Here is a 20,925-nt window from a genome sequence, read left to right on the forward strand (position 1 = left end):
GCCATCCCACTTTCCTATGGCCTTTTTTTCTACCATGAAGGGTCTGAGAAATGAACACACTTGGGGCACTCCTAGGGCAGGAAAAGGCATCTAGCCCAAAGCCATGCACCTTAGTAGGCACTAAATAAATATTTGTTGACTAAATGAAAGGTGTATGGATAAACAAATGAGTGAATGGGCCAGCTTAATTCAGGGTTAGCCATTGTCAAGCTCTGCATTTGGGATCCAAATTTTGGCTGGGAAATGTTTATAGATGACTCAACGTTCCCATGTGGGGGACAAAAAGGTGGCCAGCTGCTCGCAATCAGGTTGAGAGTCTCTCCAGTGGAACCAGATGTCTTCTTTGAGGACCGGCACTAGAATCCTCTTGGAAATCACTCGTGCCACAGGAGGCAAGGAAGCAGCGTAAGTTGCCCAGATCTATAAAATGATTCAGTGGCATTTTGCCAGGTGCAGAGGGAAGGCTGGCTGGGAAGGGTCCCCATTAGGGAGCTTAACATACATACACACACACACACACACACACACACACACACACACACACACACACAATTGCTGAAAACTAGCCAGCTCCAGAAGTGGCCTCCTGCCAGGGATATCAGATCTTCCCCAGAATGGTCTGGGCAGCAAAGAAAGGAAACCCATGTTGGCAGGCTCTGTATTAAGAGTCAAATCCTGTGGAGACAAGAGTTCATTAGAGGTGATAAGCTAAGCCAAGTGATAGATGTTCCAGGTAATATCTTCAGTTCTTTTGTTCAATGACTAAGTCACTGAGCAAATCCCTTTCCTTTCGTGATACCTCAGTTTCCCAAAGTATAGCTATATTTGTGAAAATTTTCTTGAATAAATGGAGTACTATTTGTCCAGTTTTGAAAATGTTATTGTCTCAGAGAAAAGAAAAAGTTCCATACATTTTAAGGATGAAAACATGGTTGAATGAGATAATGTATGTAATGTGTTAATATAGCTGAGATAATGTATATAAAATTTAAAACATTAAAATTAAAATATAAAATATGTTTATAATGTATATAAATTTTTATAACAGTTCTAATATGCTATATAAATGTGCAATTATTATCACTACTGGGTTCTAAAATTGCTCACTGTTATCTGTGAAAATTGAATAAACAGATTTATAATGAAATGGAAAGAATACTAGATTTGGATCAACCTCAAGGACCTGGGTTCAAATCTCACAGCTATTCCTTCCTAGTTACATGATATTATATGTTACTTTTTTTCCCCCCAGGATAGCAGTATTCCCAGTATCTAATAAAGCTAGTAAATAAGTATCTGAGCTAGGATTTGAACTCAGGTTTCAACTACAAGCCCACAACTCTACACTGTGCCACCTAATTGCATAATCTCTTTGAGGGTAAGAAATATTTCATTTTTAGCCTTGTAGTGTTTGTTGTTATTCACTTGTTTCTGAGTCTTTGTGACTCTATTTGGGGTTTTCTTGTCTAGAGTGGTTTATCATTTCCTGCTCTGGCTCATTTTACAGATGTGGAAACTGAGACAAACAGGGTTAAGTGACTTGCCCAGGGTCACACAACTAGGAAATGTTTGAGGCTGGATTTGAACTAGGCTCAGGGCTCTTTTCCATTGAGCTTCCTGACTGGCTTGGCTCCTTGCTCAAGATTATACAACTAATTTAATTCTAGCCTATAAATATATATTAAGTGCCTTCTGTGTACAAAGTCCCAAGTTAAGTATTATAGATAAAAAAAATGCATTTTGATTCAATAAGACTGAGGTGTCTGAAATACAGATAGGGCGGTAAATTGGAAAGTGGATTTAGAATCAGAGTAGCTGGGGTTGAATCTTGGCTAGGCTACTTATTACCTATATGACCTTGGTCAAATAACTTAATCTCTAGACCCTAGTTCTTCAATAGGAACATGAAGGGGATGGGCTGACTGGTTGACCTTTAAGCTCTCTTCTGTTTTTAAATTTATGATCTATGATTCCATGAAATAATGCAAGATGAGAAAAACAGAGAGATGAACTATGTTAATGTAAAGAAATGTGAATAAGATTAACTTTATAATGAGGCCTTGGAGGGAATTTAAAAAGTGTCAAGATACTTCATGCATTAAAATGCAACTAAGTGTAAATAGTTACTATGCAGGGTGCCATTGGGGTCCATGGTCACATTTTTAATAACATATTTGATTTTAAAGTTTACATGATATGATCATAATGGAATATTACTGTGCTATAAGACACAATGAGCAAACATTTCAGAAAAATCCTGAAGGGACTCACATGAACTGATGCAGAGTAGAACCTCGAGAACATTGTATACAACACTATTATACAATGATCAACTGTGAATAACTTAGCTATTCTCAGCAATATAATGATCTAAGATGATTCCAAAGGACTCATGATGGAAAATGCCATTTGTCCTCAGAGAATGAACTGATGGAGTCTGAATATAGATCGATGAATGAAGAATACTATTTTTTTATTTTCTGTTTTTTTTTCATGTTTTTTTCCCCCCTTTGGGTCTATGCCTTCTTTTTTTTTTTGCAAGGCAATGGGGTTAAGTGGTTTGCCCAAGGCGACACGGCTAGGTAATTATTAAGTGTCTGAGGTCACATTTGAACTCAGGTACTCCTGACTCGAAGGCCAAGGCCACTGTGCCACCTAGCCGCCCCTATGTCTTCTTTTTTAACATGATGAATATGGTCATATGTTTTGCATGATTGAAGACATATGACCTGTGTGAAATTGCTTATTGTCTCAGGAAAGGGGAAGACAAGGGAGGGAAAGAGAAAATTTGAAACTCAAAACTATTTTAGGAGCAGCTAGGTGGCGCAGTGGAGCACCGGCCCTGGAGTCAGGAGTACCTGAGTTCAAATGTGACCTCAGACAATAATTACCTAGCTGTGTGGTCTTGGGACAAGCCACTTAACCCCATTGCCTTGCAAAAAGAAAAAACAAAACAAAACAAAACTATTTTAAAAAAATGAATGTTAAAAATTGTTTTTACATATAACTGGGAAAAATGAAATATTATTTTAAAAATATTTTCACTACACATGATATGGAGTTCTGCACATACTGTGCAGTAAATAAATATTATTGACATGATTAAAAAAAGTTTTAAGTGGTTCCCTCAGATCCCTTCCAACTCTGATTATTAGATCCTATTGACAATGTACCTTGGAATATAAATATAATAGATTTAGAGCTACAGGCCATCTTGGAGATTGAGTCCAACTCTACCATTTTACAGATGATGTAAGTGAGACACAGGTTAAGTGATTTGTCTGGGGTCACAGAGTTAGAGAAGGTTTGAGAAAGGTTTGAAACCAAGTTGAAGTCACAAGATCATTCCCAAGTCTCTCTATCTTAATATTGAACCAGTCCTGCATTCCTGATATGTCCACTTGCTGTAATGTCTTTGCTAATATTTTATTAAAATTTTTGCATCAATATTCATTAGAGAAATTGTTTGATAGTTTTCTTAGTTTTGTTTCTTCCTGGTTTAGGTAGCAGCACCAAATTTATATAATAAAAGGATTTTGTTAGGACTAATTCTCCCAAATAGTTTATATAGTATTGAAATTAATTGTTCTTTAAGTGTTTGGTAGAATTTATCTGTGAATCCATCTGGCCCTGGAGATTTTTTTCTTAGGTCGTTCATTGATTGCTTGTTCAATTTCTTCTTCTGAAGTGGGGTTATTTTAGTATTTTATTTTTATCTTCTGCTAATCTGGGCAATTTGTATTTTTGTAAATATGTATCCACATCTCTTATTGTTGAGCAAAATAGTTCTGAATTATTACTTTAATTTCTTCATTGGAGTTGAATCTACTCTTTTAATTTTTGATAGCGGCAGTTTGGTTTTCTTTCTTTTTTGTAATCAAATTAACCAAAAGTTTTTCTAGTTTTTTTCCCATAAAACAAACTTAATTTTATTTACTAGTTCAATAGCTTTCTTACTTTCAATTTTATTAATCTCTTCTTTGATTTTTCAAGATTTCTAATTTGGTATTTAATTGGGAATTTTTAATTTGTTCTTTTTCTAACTTTTTTTAGTTGCAGGTCCAATTCATTGATCTCTTCTTTCTCTAATTTATTCACCAAGTCTCACCTTCATCACTGATTTGCTGAATGATTTTTTTTTAAGAAACCAATGTTTATTTTCCATCAGCATTTTTCCAACACTATTAGAGCATCTGGGTAAAACTTAGGACCACTCTGTGGTAGTTCCTACCCATTCAGTGGCCTGAGCAGTAGGAGCTGCACACTAGTCCTCAGTAGCTGACTGAGCACTCCAGTCTTCAGTAGGGAACTGCTGAATGGGCACAGATGGCGCCTGGACGCCCTCAGACCAATCAGCCACCTCTGGCTGAGCAGCAGTGAATTCTGGGGTAGGTGCAGTCCATTCACCCTGAAATTCCTCCTTTGTCACTGCCTTCTCAGCTGCGGCCTGCTCTTCCTTTTCAATCTCCTCTGGATCTCTGTAGAAGTAAAGATCAGGCATGACCTCCCATGGGTGCTCATGGGAGATGGTACCATGCATCCGCAGGACTTCTTGGGCCAGCATCCACCACATCAGACCCACTGAGTGAGCTCCCTTGTGTTACATGGAATGGCAATGTCCACATAGCAAATGGGGAGTCTGTGTTGCATGGTGCAATTGTTGGAAGATTAACATATGATGCTTCAGTCAAAGGCTGATGATCTGCACGAGGATCAGTGACCACCAAGAGGCGAGGCTCCCTGAAAGCTGCCTGGATCTGGTTAGTGAAGGTGCCCAGGGTGAAGCGTCCAGCAATAGGTGTGGTGTCAGTGGCAGCAGCAAATTTCAGAACAGCTTTCTGGCCAGTGTTCCTGGATGATATGACACTAACATCAGCTGGATTTTCAATGGCAACAATGGCATGAGCTGCCAGCAGAAGCTTTTCCCAAGTTTTCTTCAAATTAATGATATAGATGCCATCACTCTTCCTTTTGTAGATATACTGTTCCATCTGGAAGTTCAAATTGGTGCCACCCAAATGGGTGCCTGCAGCGAGGAATTTGAGAACGTCCTCCTTCTTCATTTACAAGACATCCAGGGCTCTGGACATTGTGAAAGTTTCCCTTGAAAGTTATGATGGAAACCGCAAACAATGCAGCGCGGAAAAAGTTGCTGAATGATTTTGGGCAAATCACTTCATCCCTCCAAACCGAAGAACTCCCAGGCCATTCTCTAACCCCTTGCCTTTTTGGGAGCCTGAGACAATGTCCTGGAGATTTTGAACCCTTTCATCTTCAGAACTTTAATCCAGGCTCAACTGCCAGTGTTTCATTTCACTTGTGACTCCTTGGTCATCTTCTTGCCCACCATCACACCGCCTGATGTGTGTAGGCTACTTTGTTACTCTGCCCTGCTCCCCACAGTTCTGGAACTATGATTGAAGCAGGAGAATTCTGAGTCCAGAGAAAATGTGGTCATTTTTTTGGAAACTATTTTGGTCACGCCCTTTAGGGTTAGGAGGAGGCATGGTATGTAGAACCTCTCAGCAGGATCATTCATTTAGAGCTGGAAAGAAAATTGGAGATCATTTTGTCCAAAAAAGGGTGGGGGAGGTAGTCATTTACTCTAATGATCAGCTCATAATATAGAAGAGAATATTGAGGCTCCAGAGAGGTTAAGTGTGTTGTCCAAGGTAACATAGCTAATTAGAGACAAAGTCAGACTTTGAACCCGGGTTAGTCAACTGATTCCAAAAGCAACACTTTCCCTGCCCTGCTATGGCTAGCCTTAGACAGCAATCTGAGATTAAGTGACTTGTCCATGGTCACACAGGTAATCAGTATTGATTGCCATCATAGCATGCTGTTTTAAGAAATCTTGAGTCTTATTAAGAAGTCTGAGGCATGCTGAACACAGAAAAAGAAAAGCAAAGGGCTCAAGGTATCTGAATTTTTGCTGTTCTCACATTTTAAATCTCAAACAACAGGTTAAAACCCATATCCAATAGGCCCTACCTGATGCTCTTTGTATATATTTCTGGGACTATATGTATATATTAGGTTCTCAAAGGCAAGCATATTTTTGTTGATTTTTAAAAAAAATTTGGGAGTTTAGCTTCTCCTCCCAATAAAGTGGGAGGGGAGTAGGAGGAAAGGAGAGAAAAACCCCAACCATCAACCTCACCCTTCTCCTATTTCATATGCCTGAGCAATTAGTCTAGATTATGAAGCCATTTTGTATGTAATGCAGTTAGTTAAATGGTATAATGCACCAGTTATCCAGTTAGTTGCAGTCAGTAAGGTGGTGATTTAGTTAGTGGAGTCAAATAGAGTCATGATAATCTAATTACCAGGTTGCAATCTGGTAGCAGTTGGCCAAGCTGATGGCTATCAGTCTGAGTGGGCTGCAATTGGTGAGTTGAGATTCTGGGTAGAAAGACTGCATGGGAGCTGTCTGATAATCCTTGATGGTCCCTCCCCAATACCCCATCCCCAACTCCCCCAGCATCCATGAAAAGACTAAAGCCTTTTCTTAATAGATATTTTCTCTTAGGGGAGGTCCATCCAGTAGGTAGTGCCCACTCCCTCAATTTTTGCTCCCCCTTCCTACATCTAATAATTCCACTTCTGTTCTTTTTCACTGGTTTCTCTTTCCAATATTCCCCTTTCCCCCTCCTTCTTTTAATTTTTTTCCTTTTATTTCTGAGGCTTTTTGGGATTCCTAGCTTCCTTCCTTTTTTTTTTTTTTTTTTTTTTTTTTTTTTTTAGTTTTTGCTAGGCAATGGGGTTAAGTGGCTTGCCCAAGGCCACACAGCTAGGTAATTGTTTAGTGTCTGAGACCATATTTGAACCCAGGTACTCCTGACTCCAGGGCTGTTGCTCTATCCACTGTGCCACCTAGCTGCCCCTCCTAGCTTCCTTTCAGTCCTTCAGTCTTTTTGCTTCCTTCTATACAAGACCTTTCATAATTTTACCCCTTTTTACATATATTTTATATTTATTTGAATTCAATTCAATGTCATAATTATTTGGCTGTTTGCCAGGCTCTTGGCAAGCACTATTCAAGATTTTTGTTTTTGTCATCATCGAGTCTGACTCAACCCCATTTAGAGTTTTTTTGGTAAAGATACTGAAGTGGTTTTTCATTTTCTTCTCCAGCTTATTTGATAGTTGGGGAAACTGAGGCAAATTGGGTTATATGACTTGTCTAGGGTCACAGAGGTCTCTGCTTTCAAATTTGAACTTGGGTCTTTTAGGTCTTCCTGACTTCAGGCCTGACAATCTATCCACTGGGTCATATTGCATTTTTATTTATTTTGTTAACTATTTCCCAGTTAAATTTTGCTAAGATTTCAGCAACTTTGGGAATACTATGGGCCTTCTGTTTGATAACTCTGGCCTAAAGCACTGAGAGATTAAGGCATTTGTCAGGGAGATACTATTAGTAAGAATCAGAGAACGAACCTAAACCCACTATCTTCTCCTCTGAGGGGTGCAGTTTCGCCTACTCTTGTTTCAGTGTGTAAATTCTTCCTTGTGTCTTTGGACAATGTCAAAAACCCACAGGTTATGCCAATATTTTTTTTTAGGTTTTTTTTTTTTTTTGCAAGGCAAATGGGGTTAAGTGGCTTGCCCAAGGCCACACAGCTAGGTAATTATTAAATGTCTGAGACCAGATTTGAACCCAGGTACTCCTGACTCCAGGGCTGGTGGTTATCCACTGTGCCACCTAGCTGCCCCTATGCCAATACTTTTCAAAACTTCCTTGTTTCGAGGATGCTTTTCCATTTTGAAAAATTATTGAGGATCTTTCACCCCCCAAATGCTTTTTTTTAAAGTTAAAAGCACATTTATTTATTTTTAAAATAAAGATATTATTTGTTTTTTCACCTAACACAATGGTTTTTTCAATCATTTTTTTGCAAGATTTTGAATTTTACAATTTTTCTCTTTCCCCTTCCCCACCTAAATGCTTTTTTAAAAAAATATAGGTTATCTGTCAATACTTACCACATTAGAAATTAAAAACATCTTAATATTATTATGAAAATAGTTTGGATCTCCTTGGGGGCTCCTAATTTGAGAGCCACTGGAATAGGCCCCTGAAGGTATGAAGAATGTAGAAAAATCTTATTCATTTTGCTGTCTTTCACTCAGCTGTCCCTCCATCTTCCCTAAGTGCACCTCCAAGAGAAGAAGTTAGAGGAGCACATAGGATTTGGAGTTGCCATTATATAAGAACAATATAACTATATAAGAATTATATAACTATATAATATATATAATAACTATATAACTATATAATATAACTATATAAGAATTATATAAGTGGTGGTGCAATAGATAGATTTCTGGGTCTGGAGTCAGTAAGACTCCTCTTTGTGAGTTCAAATCTAGTCTCACATACTTACTAGAGTGGTGACCTTAGGCAAGTTAACCTAACCCTGTTTACTTCAGTTACCTCATCTGCAAAATGAGCTTGAGAAAGAAATGACAAACCACTCCAGTATCTTTGTCAACATAACCCCAAATGGGGTCACAAAGAGTTGGACACATCTGAAGACAAAATTATACAAGGGTTATACAAATAACTTGCCAAAGTCACATGGGAGAGAGGTAGGATTTGAACCCAGGTCCTTGGACTCCACATGTGAAAGTAAGGAGTTTGGTATACTTGCTCCTAAAGAAGAGGAAGGTGGTCTTCTTTAGGAGAGAACAACTAATATGAAGGGAATGGGGAGGAAAGAAGAGGGTGTTAGATACTGGAAGGTTCATTTGCTTAATAGTAGTATCACCTACTCCAATCATTTTAGTCCCTGAAGATTAACTTCCTCCCATTTCCGGGGGAGTTCACCCCACTCCACCTCCACCATTTTTGTTTTTGAAAGGAGTGGGCCACATTCTGGGATGAATTGTTAATAGCTACTGCCACCTAGTGGCTTCTCCTCCTCCAGCACTCCATGTACAGAGGAGGACCCAGCAATACTGCCCCGATGGCCTCTACTCATTGGCTGGCATTGAATGACTGAATGATAGAAATGGAGGAAACCTTGAAGATCAAGAGTGGGTCTTGGTCTCTGTCTTTCTCTTCTCCTCCATTTACTGCCACCTCTTTCTCCTTCCCTCTCCTAGCTTGGGTCATTCTCTCTTCACACATAAAAATGAGCTTAGATACACACACACACACACACACACACACACACAGATACACAATTTTTTTTTAATTTATTCTTCCATGGAACAGAGCAACTATTCTCAGTCCCAAATCAATACCTTAAGGGTTCAGCTTATTCCTTTTTTTTCTTACTAAAGTAAGCTGAGTTCCATGACAGTGACTTTTAATCATTATTATTCTTGGGGACTGAACCCAAACAAGCTACCTCAGAGAAAAGTTTCCAGAGTCACCCAACTTACCCGTTTTTCAAAATGTATAGGAGGTTTAGGGGTATCAGGCAATGGGAAAGGAGGATGGAAGACTGATTACTGATAGTCTACTGTTGACTAACATGCTCTTTCCCCATTATTTCCAGGGCCATCACTATTACTGAAGGCACTTCTGCCAGGGTTAGACACAGTTGGATGGTTGAATAAAGGAGTCCATTGAAGACTCTTCAATCTGCCAGGAGACCAGTCCCCACAGCTACTGCTTCATTTCAGTGAGAGCCAGAAGCCAGAAAGAGGGAGAAACCAAAACTGGACAAACAAAAGGAAGCCAAATGTGACCTGGAGGGAGGCATGCCTGGCTTCCACTGGAAGGCTTACAGTTTTCTCTGTTTGCACCTTTACTTCCTCTCTGTGAAAGAATTTCCCTACTTTGATTAGGAGTGATTTTGTTAGAAAATTAAATCTGGGGGTGCTAGAGATATCTCACTTTGTTGTTTAAGCATGTCATTTATGCCTAACTCTTCTCTACCCCATTTGGAGTTTTCTTGGCAAAGATACTGAGTGGTTTGTCATTTCCTTCTCCACCTCATACAGATGAGGAACCAGAAATAAATAGGATAAGTGACTCACCCAGGGTCTCACAGTGTCAGAGGTCATATTTGAACTCAAGTCTTCCTGACTCCTGGCCTGATGCTTTTAAATCAGATCAATCAGTGACTTCATTTCTCCTTCCCTGTTCAATCCTCTTCCTTCCTCTTTTCTTCTGTCTCTGTCTTGCTGCCTTTCTTCCTCCCTCCTTCCCTCCATCATCTTTCTTGCCCATGCTGGAAGTGCAGCAGTCCCTCATGGGCTTGATCAATACTGACTGACTTGCTCCACTTTCCCAACTTGGGTCGGTTAACTCTTCTGTAGCCCCTCCTCCCTTTCACCATATTGTTTGTAAACACCTGATCAGCTTTAGCACAGTTTCTCCTGTGTTAATGCAAAGCTTCTCCAGCAGTAGGGACTGCAGACATTCTCTATCACACTCAGTTCTTGGTTGTAATTTAAAGGGAAAAGAAGTGAAATAGAAAAAAAGCATTAGATTCAGAGCCAGAGGATCAAGATTCAAATTCTGAGGTCATTAATTATCTTTGTAGTTTCTGGGACTCATGTTTTCCCATCCACAAAATGAATGGGCTGTATTAGATAATCTCTAAAGTGTCTTCTATCTCTAAATCCAAAATTCTAGGATCCTAAGTCAGTTAAGATAGATTAGTGAATAGAATGCTGGACCTGGAGTCAGGAAGACCTGAATACAAATCTGGTCTCAGACCCTTTGAAACTGTGTGATCTTGGGCAAGTCACTTAACTCTATTTGCCTTTGTTTCCTTATCTGTAAAATCAATTGGAGAAGGAAATGGTAAACCACTCCAGTGTCTTTGCCAAGAAAACCACAAATGGGGTCACAAAGAATCAGACATGACTGAACAACAATAATAACAACAACAGGAAAGGTGAGTTTGTCTGGTAAAGTTCGTTCTTTAAAGGTGAAGATAAGATTTATTTTTTGATTGTTTTACATCTCATTTATTGCACCAAAAGGGCAGATTGGAGAGAACATAGGCTGTGGGTCTTTGAGGTGGGAGGGAAATAAAAATTTGCTTTTATGTGGTGGTTGAAAAGAAGTTTGTAATACTCTCTATGGTCTCAACATTTGCAGACATTTTACATCTTTAATATAATGCAGCATCATGGTCTGTGTTGTTCATCCTTTGATGATTATGAAGGTGATGTCTCAGATTCATGCTCAAGTGAAGAAGACAGCTACCCAGTGATTGAGCAAGGGCTTAGGAAAGCAAGAAGAAAATTCCTCCTTGTCAAATTTCCAAATTTGCTTGTTTTCTCCCTGTGACTGGTTGTGGTCAAAGAAATTCTAAGGCCCACTGGCACACTAACATCATCTCTCAAAAGTCCATCCCCAAACAGAAGTGGTCTACCAGTTCTTAGATGGAGCTAACTTCTTTCCAGCATTGTGACTCCTTGAGACCACCAGCCCAAGTCTTCCTCTATGAGGCCCTCAGCACCAAACACATACAGATACACACAAGACAGATATATATACACATACATACACACAAGATACACGTGGAAATACCCAGAGACACACATACAAGATACACATACTGACACAAAGATGCACATAGACATATATACAAGATGCACAGATACACAGACACAAAGGACACATATATACATACATACACACAAGACACACAGATATACCTATACAGACACACACCATTTGAAATCTGGTGACTTAGTATATGGTTCATACTCATCAAACTTTGGCAAACTATTGGGTTTGTCTCCATCAAGCTGGTGAACTTCATCCTAGGCCATATATGCCAGATAAAGATTATGTTGATGGTAATAAGGGGTCCCAGGAGAAACTGTGGTACATCTTTACAGTCTTATTTATATGTTCCTTTTCATGCCCCTCTGTTCTGGCCATGCTGATGTGATATATACAAATCTCTTGCCCATGTACCCTTGTTCAGCTGGTCTGTCATGTCATTAATGTCCTCCCTTTTGTCTCACAAAATTCCCATTTTGCTCCAAAGATGCCCATCTTAGGTGCCACCTTTATACAAGGTCATGCCTGATTTTCCCAGTGCTTCACATTCTCTCCTTTTTTGAAATAACTTGAAGTATATTGTCTATTACTTATGTTCATTTGTAGCCCTCTAGTAGGAAGTACATTCCTTGTGGTCTTGGACTCTTGTTTTTCCTCCCCCCCCCCCCCATTTTGCCTAGTTCAAAGCTTTTACTAGATCTAAGATTTCAACAGAAAGCTGCTAGTGCCCATCAGCACTTTCTACCTGCCTGGAAAGATACAGCGAAAACTGTCAGTGGCAGAATTTTAACCCAAATCTTCCTGCTCTCTCAGACCAGCAGTTTACCCACTGAGTATTGCACACAGTAGATTCTCAATAAATGTTTGTCAAAATGAATTTGTGATGAACTCAAAACAGAAAAAAAAACCAACCAACCAAACAAAAATTCCAAACTCATCTCTTATTGAGTGTGAATTAGCTGGATAATCTTTACTGATGAAGGAAATATTTGTATATGATATGGGAGGGCATTTTACTGAGAATGCTATTCTTTATACAGAGAATGAAGGGAAATAAACTACATTTGTCTGTTTTCATAAGAGTGCTCCATTGTACACATTAATTGCAACATTGTGTGATGATCAACTATAACAGACTTAGATTTCCTCAAAAGTATAATGATCCAAAGACAATTCTAAAGGATTTGTGATGAAAAATTCCATCCACATCCAGAGAAAGAACTATGGAGTCTGAATACAGACCAAAGTATACTATTTTCCATCTTTAAAATGTTTTATGTTTTATGTTTTTTTCCTCTCATGATCTTTTTTCCTTTTGTTCTAATTCTTCTTTCACAACTGATTAATATGGAAATCTGTTTAACAAAGTTGTATATATATGTGTAACTTATATCAGATTACTTGTTGTCAAGGAAAGGGGGAGAGAAAGGAAGGAGGAAGAAAAATATAGAACTCAAAATTTTACCAAAATATGGATATTGAAAACTATCTTTGAATGTAGTTGGAAAAATAAATAATTTTATATGAAAAAAAAGTTCTCTGGATAAGGTCCCTTACCTGGCAGGCTTCATATTTCTTCCACTTCAAAGGCAGCTGTGAGATATTCCTTTGGCACAATCCCAATGAGGTTGTTCAATTCTCCTACCCACCAACCATACATATTATACTCCTGAAAGAAAAGGAGGGAAGAAGACAGTAATGCTGCTGTCCATCTCTTACAGCATTCTCATGGGAAAACAGTGTGATGATAAATAAGTAGATAAACCATTGATTTTCTTGCTAAGTGCTAGACATTGGGGATACAAAGCAAGTGAAATAGTCCCTGCCCTCAAAGGGCTTACATTATAACTGGAGACAAATGTATAAAAGGGAAGTGGGAAGGGAAGAGAGAGCACTTGAGCAGGAGAAATGGGGTGGAATTTTGTCCCAGAAGAAACAGTGGAGGCCTGGTTCTGGGCAAAAGGAGGCAAAATCTTGTGGTCAGAGTCGGAGTCCAGGGTTCTGGTGAGAGAAAGGTGAGAGGGATGGCTGTAAACTGTCCAATCCAACCCCTCATTTTAGATTAAGATTTGAGTGATTTACCCTTCTGTTACACATCTAGTAAATGCTGCAAAAGGGGGAAGGGATTTCCAATCCAGTTCTCTGATTCAAATCCATTCCTCTTTCCACAACCCCCTGGGAGTTTTCAGCATTGTCTCTTTTTATTGCCTACTTTTCTGATCTCTGGGATTATGCTTATGCAACCAAAAGCTACCTCTCTACACCTGCTGGGGTTATTGAAAGAGCTCTGAATTATGACCCATCACCAAGGTAATGCAAAGGCTACACTCTTAGATGAAGCTTTGACATTTTTCTAAAGAGCAGACTTAGTTATATCTCTGGTAGTTTCCCCTAGTGATTGAATAGGCTTACAGCTTCAAGATAGGTGGCAGGAAGAGAGCAGCTGGAACCATCCCTGGAGACAGCTAGTCTTCTCAAATGACTCCTTCAGCACCAGGGAAAAGCTTACATTAGGCCAGAGGGGTTGGGCCTGAAAGTGCTGGGAAATATTTTCTTTGTTGTGATCAGAAACTCTTAAAAGAAAAAAATACTTCCAAACTATACCTTTTTGCCCATCCCCTGCCCCTTTCTCTTCCCTTCACTAAGTCTACGGTTTACTTTGTTTGGAGATGCAGGGAGATCCCTCTTCTGGGTTAGCTTGTATTGACTCATGCGTTCCTTCCTCCATCTCACTTGTACAAGAATTAAGACCTTTTTTGCTCAGACTTCTTTATAATTCTGTTGTGCTATCACCTAGCTGTAGCACTTAAATCTATAGAGCCTTTCATTTCTACCTCATAGGCAGGGAGTTAGAGGCTTAATCATGGGGTTTGAGATTTTCTTGATCAAAATGACTTAGTTATGTGTTATGGATTTGGGATTTACATGCCCAGATATTGTCCCAGGTATGGCATGCCTACTTAGGGGGTTCAGGCTGGACCCTAGGTTTATGCTTCATGGCTCCTTCCTTAGACAATGCTGGGGTCAAGGGAGATTAGATCTTGGGGAAGCTATTCTCTGTTAATGAAAAGAGGGAACAGGCAGATGAGACCCCAAAGGACAGCACAGAGGTGCCCTGCTCCAAGTTAGTATTGATTTGCTTGAGAGAAACACTGGACCCTGCTGTTTACAGATTCAACGGCATCACCACTGTGGTAAGAAGGGGAAAAGCCCTCAGTCCTTGAAAACAAAAGGAAATGTATAGTTATGTAAGAAGGGTAGTACCGAACCTCAGAGACTATATCCTACCATCAGAGCCTGGGAACTTAATCTGGGGACCTAATGGGGCCAGAATGACTGCCTCTTTCACATTTTATCCATTGGCAGAGTCTCAGAAGGGTTACAGGGCTGAGATATTTAAAGCATGAATGGAGAAATCTAAGCCCTTTTCCTTCATCCCTTTTCCCCGTTGCCCCCCCCCCCCCCCCACATTGCTAAAGCCCAGGCAGAACACCACGAGGTATTTTAAAATAATTTCTGCTTTGATGAATTGCTGGGGAGTCCACAATTGCTCATAATCAAAGGGAGAAAAATGCAAATTAGATCCGGCCGAGCACGATCACCACCAAACGTTTATTTCACTGCACAGTGCCAGAAAGAATTAAAACAACATTAAACTCACAGCAATCATGTTTAAGCCCTCGTTTCCAAGTGCCAAATTGCACCACTCTGGATCATACAGATGTTCGTTAATTATGCTAATTTTTATTAAACTATTAAAACGAAGAGAACACTGGCTCAGCCAGGCAGACCCCAGCGCAGAGTGAACTCTGCTCTTGTCTGGAGGTGTTAATTTATTTGAGTTCGGATAAAGTTGCTGATTCTTGTATTTTAGTTTTTGGGTAGCAAGGGAGGAGAGGATTCCTGGAATCAACTAACCTACCATAGTTTGAAATTTCCCCATCTCAATAGAATGAAAGACTGCTTATAAGCTAATATTGTGGAGTACCTTAATCCTTAATGGGGAAGTGGACCTTCACTCAGATCAAGGGAGTAAGCATCATGCCTCAATTGATTATTTCAAGGCACTAGGGATCATATGTGTCAACCCCACCCCCTCCACAGAGGTAATACTTCATGCACACAGGTAAGTATGCTATCCCCAAATATGGCACCTTTAGACTCAGAAGTATCAACCATAAAAGATTTCCCAGGTAAGATTACAAGAGTCCAAACATTATTTTCATAGCTGTCCCCATTTCAGGCCATGGTATATTCTTAGAAGCTTTTATTTTAATGAATCTTCTCCCCATAAAGAGCTTTAGGCTCAATTAACCTCTTCCCAGCTCTTCATTCACCCCGTGCCCCTCCTTCTACCCAAATAATGAAAGAACTGGAAAAAGAATGGCTATTTGGTTCCGGTTATCTCTGGCTGGAGGACAGAGCAGCTTCTGGATGGAAGAGCAACCTGAAATAGCCGCAGTCCTCCTCCTTCCTCATCAGCAGCCATCAACAGCGTTTATGGGGGGATCGCACAGTCCCATAAAAGGATTTATGCAGCTAATCTCCATCAACAAGGAAAAAAAAACCTCCACCAAACCTGCCATAAAAAAGAACAGCAAATTCTATAAACAAAAAAGCAGTGTGGCCACCAACAACGGGCGGATCACGCAGCTTGAATCTGCCTCAAGTGGTTTCCCTGTCGCTCTTTATAGCTTCAAGACTATCACGGACCTCCTTAGTGCTCGTCCTGTCACAGGGCCCTGAGTCCCTGTGTGGTGCTGCGAATACCCTGACAGTAGGTGTCAGGGGATATCAGGGGAAAAGCAGCAGGCGCCCATCATAAGCCTTAAAAGAGATTAAATACCCCCACTACGTGATTGCTGCATTTTAATTTCTCTCCTCCCTGCTGGTTCCTATTTGTATAATCTCTTACACTGCTCCCCTGGAGTAGCACAGACATGACCTGGAATGACCACTCTGTCCTGGGATGAAAATTCAATTTCCAGGCTCAGTGAGTCCTGGGTTGTTCCAACAAAAGGCATATCTCTAGCCTCCTTTAGGGTAGGAGGAAAACGAAGCCTCTGTGATCTTGGAGGCCTGGGCCTACCTCATCAATCCAGCCCAGTTTTGCTTTCTTGGGGTGAAAGGGGAATTTGGAATCTATATTTCCAGGCTTGGCTTTCCCAGTGTGATTCGTGGTTTCCACAAAATGAGTTTTGCCTTCCCTGCTGAAGGAACCATTTCTTCCTTGGCACAGGAGACAACTAAGCTGGTTTATTCCTTCTAGACAGTGACTGGGAAGTTGTGTCTTTTGAGGGCTTTATTCCAAAACCACGAGATGGTTTCTGGAATGGATTACATTATAGTTTCGTTGCTCTTGAAGACATCAATGACAAAAACTTCCTTCCTGGAAATTCTCTTTCTTCTTTAACGGGGTTCCCCTAGGCCTCAGTAGGACAGAAGCCCCTGAAAATTGCTTATATCTCTGTGTTTTTTAGCATCCTAAATTCATTTCAGCAGGTTTTGTAAAGTAAACAACATGATTCTACTACAGGAGAACAGTTCTTAACACAGAAAATCAATGATTCAGTGATATATGTACAGGAAAGGCTAATCAATCACAGATTATTGGTTTATGATTGTTTATTCCTCTTATTAGTGATGGTATATCATATATTATCATTAGGTTTGATTTTTTCTTAAACAGAGAATTCTAATTTGTAAGCAATGCAGATTTTGTATCATTCTGGAGTTAGATTATTATTGTGGGCTAAGAATTTTCTAACTTTTAAAATCCTGCTTGGTATCAGAGCTATTTTGAAAATTTATTGCCTTCTTAGGATGTCAAAAATTAAATGGAGCCAGGGCTCCATGATAAATACCACCCCCTCTAACTTCTGAGAAAAACAAGGCTGGAAGGCAGGAATGACTCACTATGGGCAAACAGGTGCCAATTTCCCGGCACAAGTGGTTTTATGTTGAGTGTTTTCAGAGGGAGAGGGGAAATGGTCAGCTGGGTGGTCAGTGAATTAGGGGAAGCTGGAATCTATGAAAGGTTCAGAGCTTTGCATTTTGCTATAAACCTCTGGCAGTTTGAAGAGCTTGCCAGTCAGCCTCACTCCTTGTCTTGGGTTCTTGGCAATCATTTTCTTCTCTTTCATTATTCAGAGTTTTGGTCTAATAAATCATCATAAAAATGAATTATTAACATTGCTCTGTTGAACCATTATTTATTTGTTGTTACCGGAAACTTGCTAAACATAATTCTGTGAACCGGTGGTGGATGGTTCTGATGTGCCAAAATATGGTGAGTGGCCTGCTGGCCAACTTCAGTCATGGGGCAGAGAGATGTTGGTAGGCAAAGCAGGGTAGGGCAAGAAATGTGTTGTTCTAAATATGAATTTAGAAGCAAATAATTGTTTTGAGTATTTAAAGGGAGAGGAGGAGGTCAGCCTCCTGAATCTTGAATTTCTAGTAATCTTAAAGAAGTGTTGGGGATGTGAAGTCCATAGGACGGCTATGCAATCTGAAAGCTCAAACTGGATGTTTATAGAATAGGGGGTGATACTTAGTACGTTTTTTTACGTGTGTACATTCCGAAGAGAGGAAAATATAGGGCAATGAAGTTAAAAGTCAAGACTGGGCGTCTATAGAGTCATCAGGGAAGGGAAAGGAAAGAAGACATTCCAGGTGGACCTTGAAGAAGAGGGATGGGAGTACTGGGAAGAGAGGTGAACACATGCCTAACCAGGAGGGCCAGGCAGAAAGGACGGAACAATAGAGAATGTACCCATTCGGTCGGAGCCGACAGGATTGCCAGGCCATGTGAGACTGCCGTATTAATATGTATTCCATAAACGGAGCAGCTCCCAGCTTTGCGCGGCTCTGTTTTGTTCTGACCGCAGTACCAGCCTCAGGCACCACAACACAATTTGGAAACAATGTGACGGAAATGTTTAATCTGCTCGGCCCATCTGTGCTGCGTATTTCTCCAGATCTCCCTGAGAGAGGCGCCTCGAATCTCCACTTTGCCTTTAATATTCTCCTAAATCACCTCCCGACTGCACTTCAAGGGCCATTGCTACAATATCACAGGTTCATCTAAAGTGCAACGAAAGGGGGGGGGGGGGCGGAGGCTGGGATATTTTTTATTTTAAAATAATTTCAGAAGATTGTCTTTTCCGGTAACACTCCCCCCCCCTCTTTTTTTTTTTTAAAGAATGTGGAAAAAAAGTTATTCTACTGTTGCCGTAAGGTTATTGAAGCTGTTTGGTGCAAAATAGGACAGGATGGAGTGGAATCGTTCTCTGAAGAATTATTTTTATTAATCTTGATTCTCTCAATTGGAGATGGGGGCAGGAGGGAAGCTCATTTTCTCATTTCCCTCTCCGGTGGAACTTGGGCATGTTGTGCTTGCATCTGGGGTTTGTGCCTGTCGGCTCTGCAGTCTTTGGCAGCCTGGGCCAACAGGCCTGCCTCACCCTGCTCTAAGCCAATCACCTTGCCCCCGGCCGGTGCCCTTGCTTCATTGCCAGGTCACTGTGCCTTGGTTTAGGAAAGGACAGGGCCTGCCCCTTCATCGGTAGCTCACCCCGTTATCCTTTCTCCCTTTCGGAAGCGCTCTTGGAATGATCCCAGACTCTTGATTTTCCTTCTTTGCCACCACACTCTTCCCAGGAATGGTGATGGGGAAGGGAAAAAGGATCGGGAACCCAAGGTGGGGATTGCGGGGAGAAGGAGAAGGAAACAAGGGAGATCACCCCCATTTCTGAACAGGAAACAAATGGAAGAGGACTTGAGGCAGGACCCGGGAAATTAGAATTCCTTTTGCTCCGCGAATTAAAGAAATGAATAATTTAATCCTTAAGATTGTTCTGGCGAGGGAAAGGCAACGTCCCAGTTGCGAAGCCCTACAGCCTGTCGGTGTGTTACATCATCTGCACACATCGGCGTTTCCATGGCAACCCCTTATAGCTTCATTTCCTGAATCCCTCTAGGGGGTGTCACAGCCAGATCCACCTGCTTTTCACCCTACCCTCAGTGGGGTCATGGCGAGGTCGCCAGAATAAATGAACGTGGGTACTAATGATGTGTTTACTGGCTGTTTATGCGCTGTGTGTGTCAGGGGCACTCACATTTAGAGAGCTCATTATGGCTGCAATTAGAATGCACCATCGCTAGATATTTAACTCCTTTTTCTTTTAAATTAGCATTTTAATAACATTCTTTGAGCAGAGAAACAAAATGACCATTTTTCACGGACAAACTTCTAGCTGTAGGTGCAACTTTAATGGTAAAGTTGTTGGAAAGGGAAGGGAGGAGGTGGGGGGGAAGGCCATTCTTACCATCTTACCCTCTTCTTTTACTGAAAGGATATTTTTATGATTTTCTTTCTAACACTTGATTTCCTAAATTTGTTTGGAATCCAATTATTATTATTATTTTTTTATGCAGTTGAAGGTCTGGTGCTCTTGTTGGATGGACGTTTGCAGCTACTGAAGTTAACTTCCCATGTTCTCCGCCAAAGGGAACTAAACAATGGCAAGAATCTGAGGTTTTGCCTAGTCCACTGTAAAATGGAACAGTGATTAGATGATCTACTATTATCAAAATATCTCTCTCCAGTAACCCCAAGGGCTGTTTCCTTTAAAAAGGTCATTGCAATTATTTTCTCTTTCTGTTTCATAATTCTCCAGATTGTCTTTTACGACTGTATAAAAATGGCAAGACCCTTCTAATTATACAGGAGGCAAAGGAGAAAGAAGGATGAAAAATAATAACATCAGTAATAACACTTGGCACTTAAAAATGGCGAGATCTCTGGTGCATCTTGAGATAGAAGAGAAGGGAATCGGTACAGAAGTCATAAAGAAACGTACTCACTCCCTCACCCCATCAGAATGTTCTATAGGATTTCAGTAAAGTAGGAAGATGCTTAATTTTAGGGATTTGGCCTTTGCACCTCTTCTGGAGCATCTGCTTGTTTACAGACACTATTGGTCGAAAGTACAGTGAAAAATAACAATTTGAATGTTTCGATTATCTTTCCCAGTCTGTTCCATTTTCATTATTTATTTCCTATAAATCGGGACCTTGCTGAACATAATTCTGCAGACAAGGAGGTGGATGGGACAGCCAACGTGAACGGGGAGATAGATAGTGGGTGCGTGTAAGATAGATGCCATGCGTTTATGAAAAGGAACAGTATGTCTGCTCCTGAACATCCACAAAGTCAGGCAGGCAAGCGTGTAAACTATAAAGGGTATTTATAGGTAGGAAAAAAAAACAGGTACAAGGGAGACAGTGTGGGAACAACTGTACACATACACATATACTGAAAAGGTTTGCTCCTTCAGCCCTTCTGGAATCCATGTCCAAGTTCCACCAAAGAGATGCCATTCTTAGACTGGGCTCTGTGTCAGCTCTCACAAGCCTTTCCATGACAACAGACACAGGAGGATTTC

General features: G+C 40.4%; 1 protein-coding gene across 4 annotated transcripts in view; it reads right to left on the minus strand.

Annotated features, from left to right (window-relative positions):
• SKAP1 (src kinase associated phosphoprotein 1) overlaps nucleotides 1–20,925 on the minus strand; it is a 401,607-nt gene that overhangs the window by 5,793 nt on the left and 374,889 nt on the right. For all 4 annotated transcript variants that reach the window (XM_074224177.1, XM_074224178.1, XM_074224179.1 and 1 more), the window contains one exon: nucleotides 13,037–13,148. In XM_074224177.1, coding sequence (XP_074080278.1) covers nucleotides 13,047–13,148 — 102 coding nt within the window. In that variant the 3' untranslated portion in view covers nucleotides 13,037–13,046. The remainder of the gene's footprint in view (nucleotides 1–13,036; nucleotides 13,149–20,925) is intronic.

This window comes from Macrotis lagotis, chromosome 2, assembly GCF_037893015.1.
Source record: "Macrotis lagotis isolate mMagLag1 chromosome 2, bilby.v1.9.chrom.fasta, whole genome shotgun sequence".
Classification (NCBI taxonomy): domain Eukaryota; kingdom Metazoa; phylum Chordata; class Mammalia; order Peramelemorphia; family Peramelidae; genus Macrotis; species Macrotis lagotis.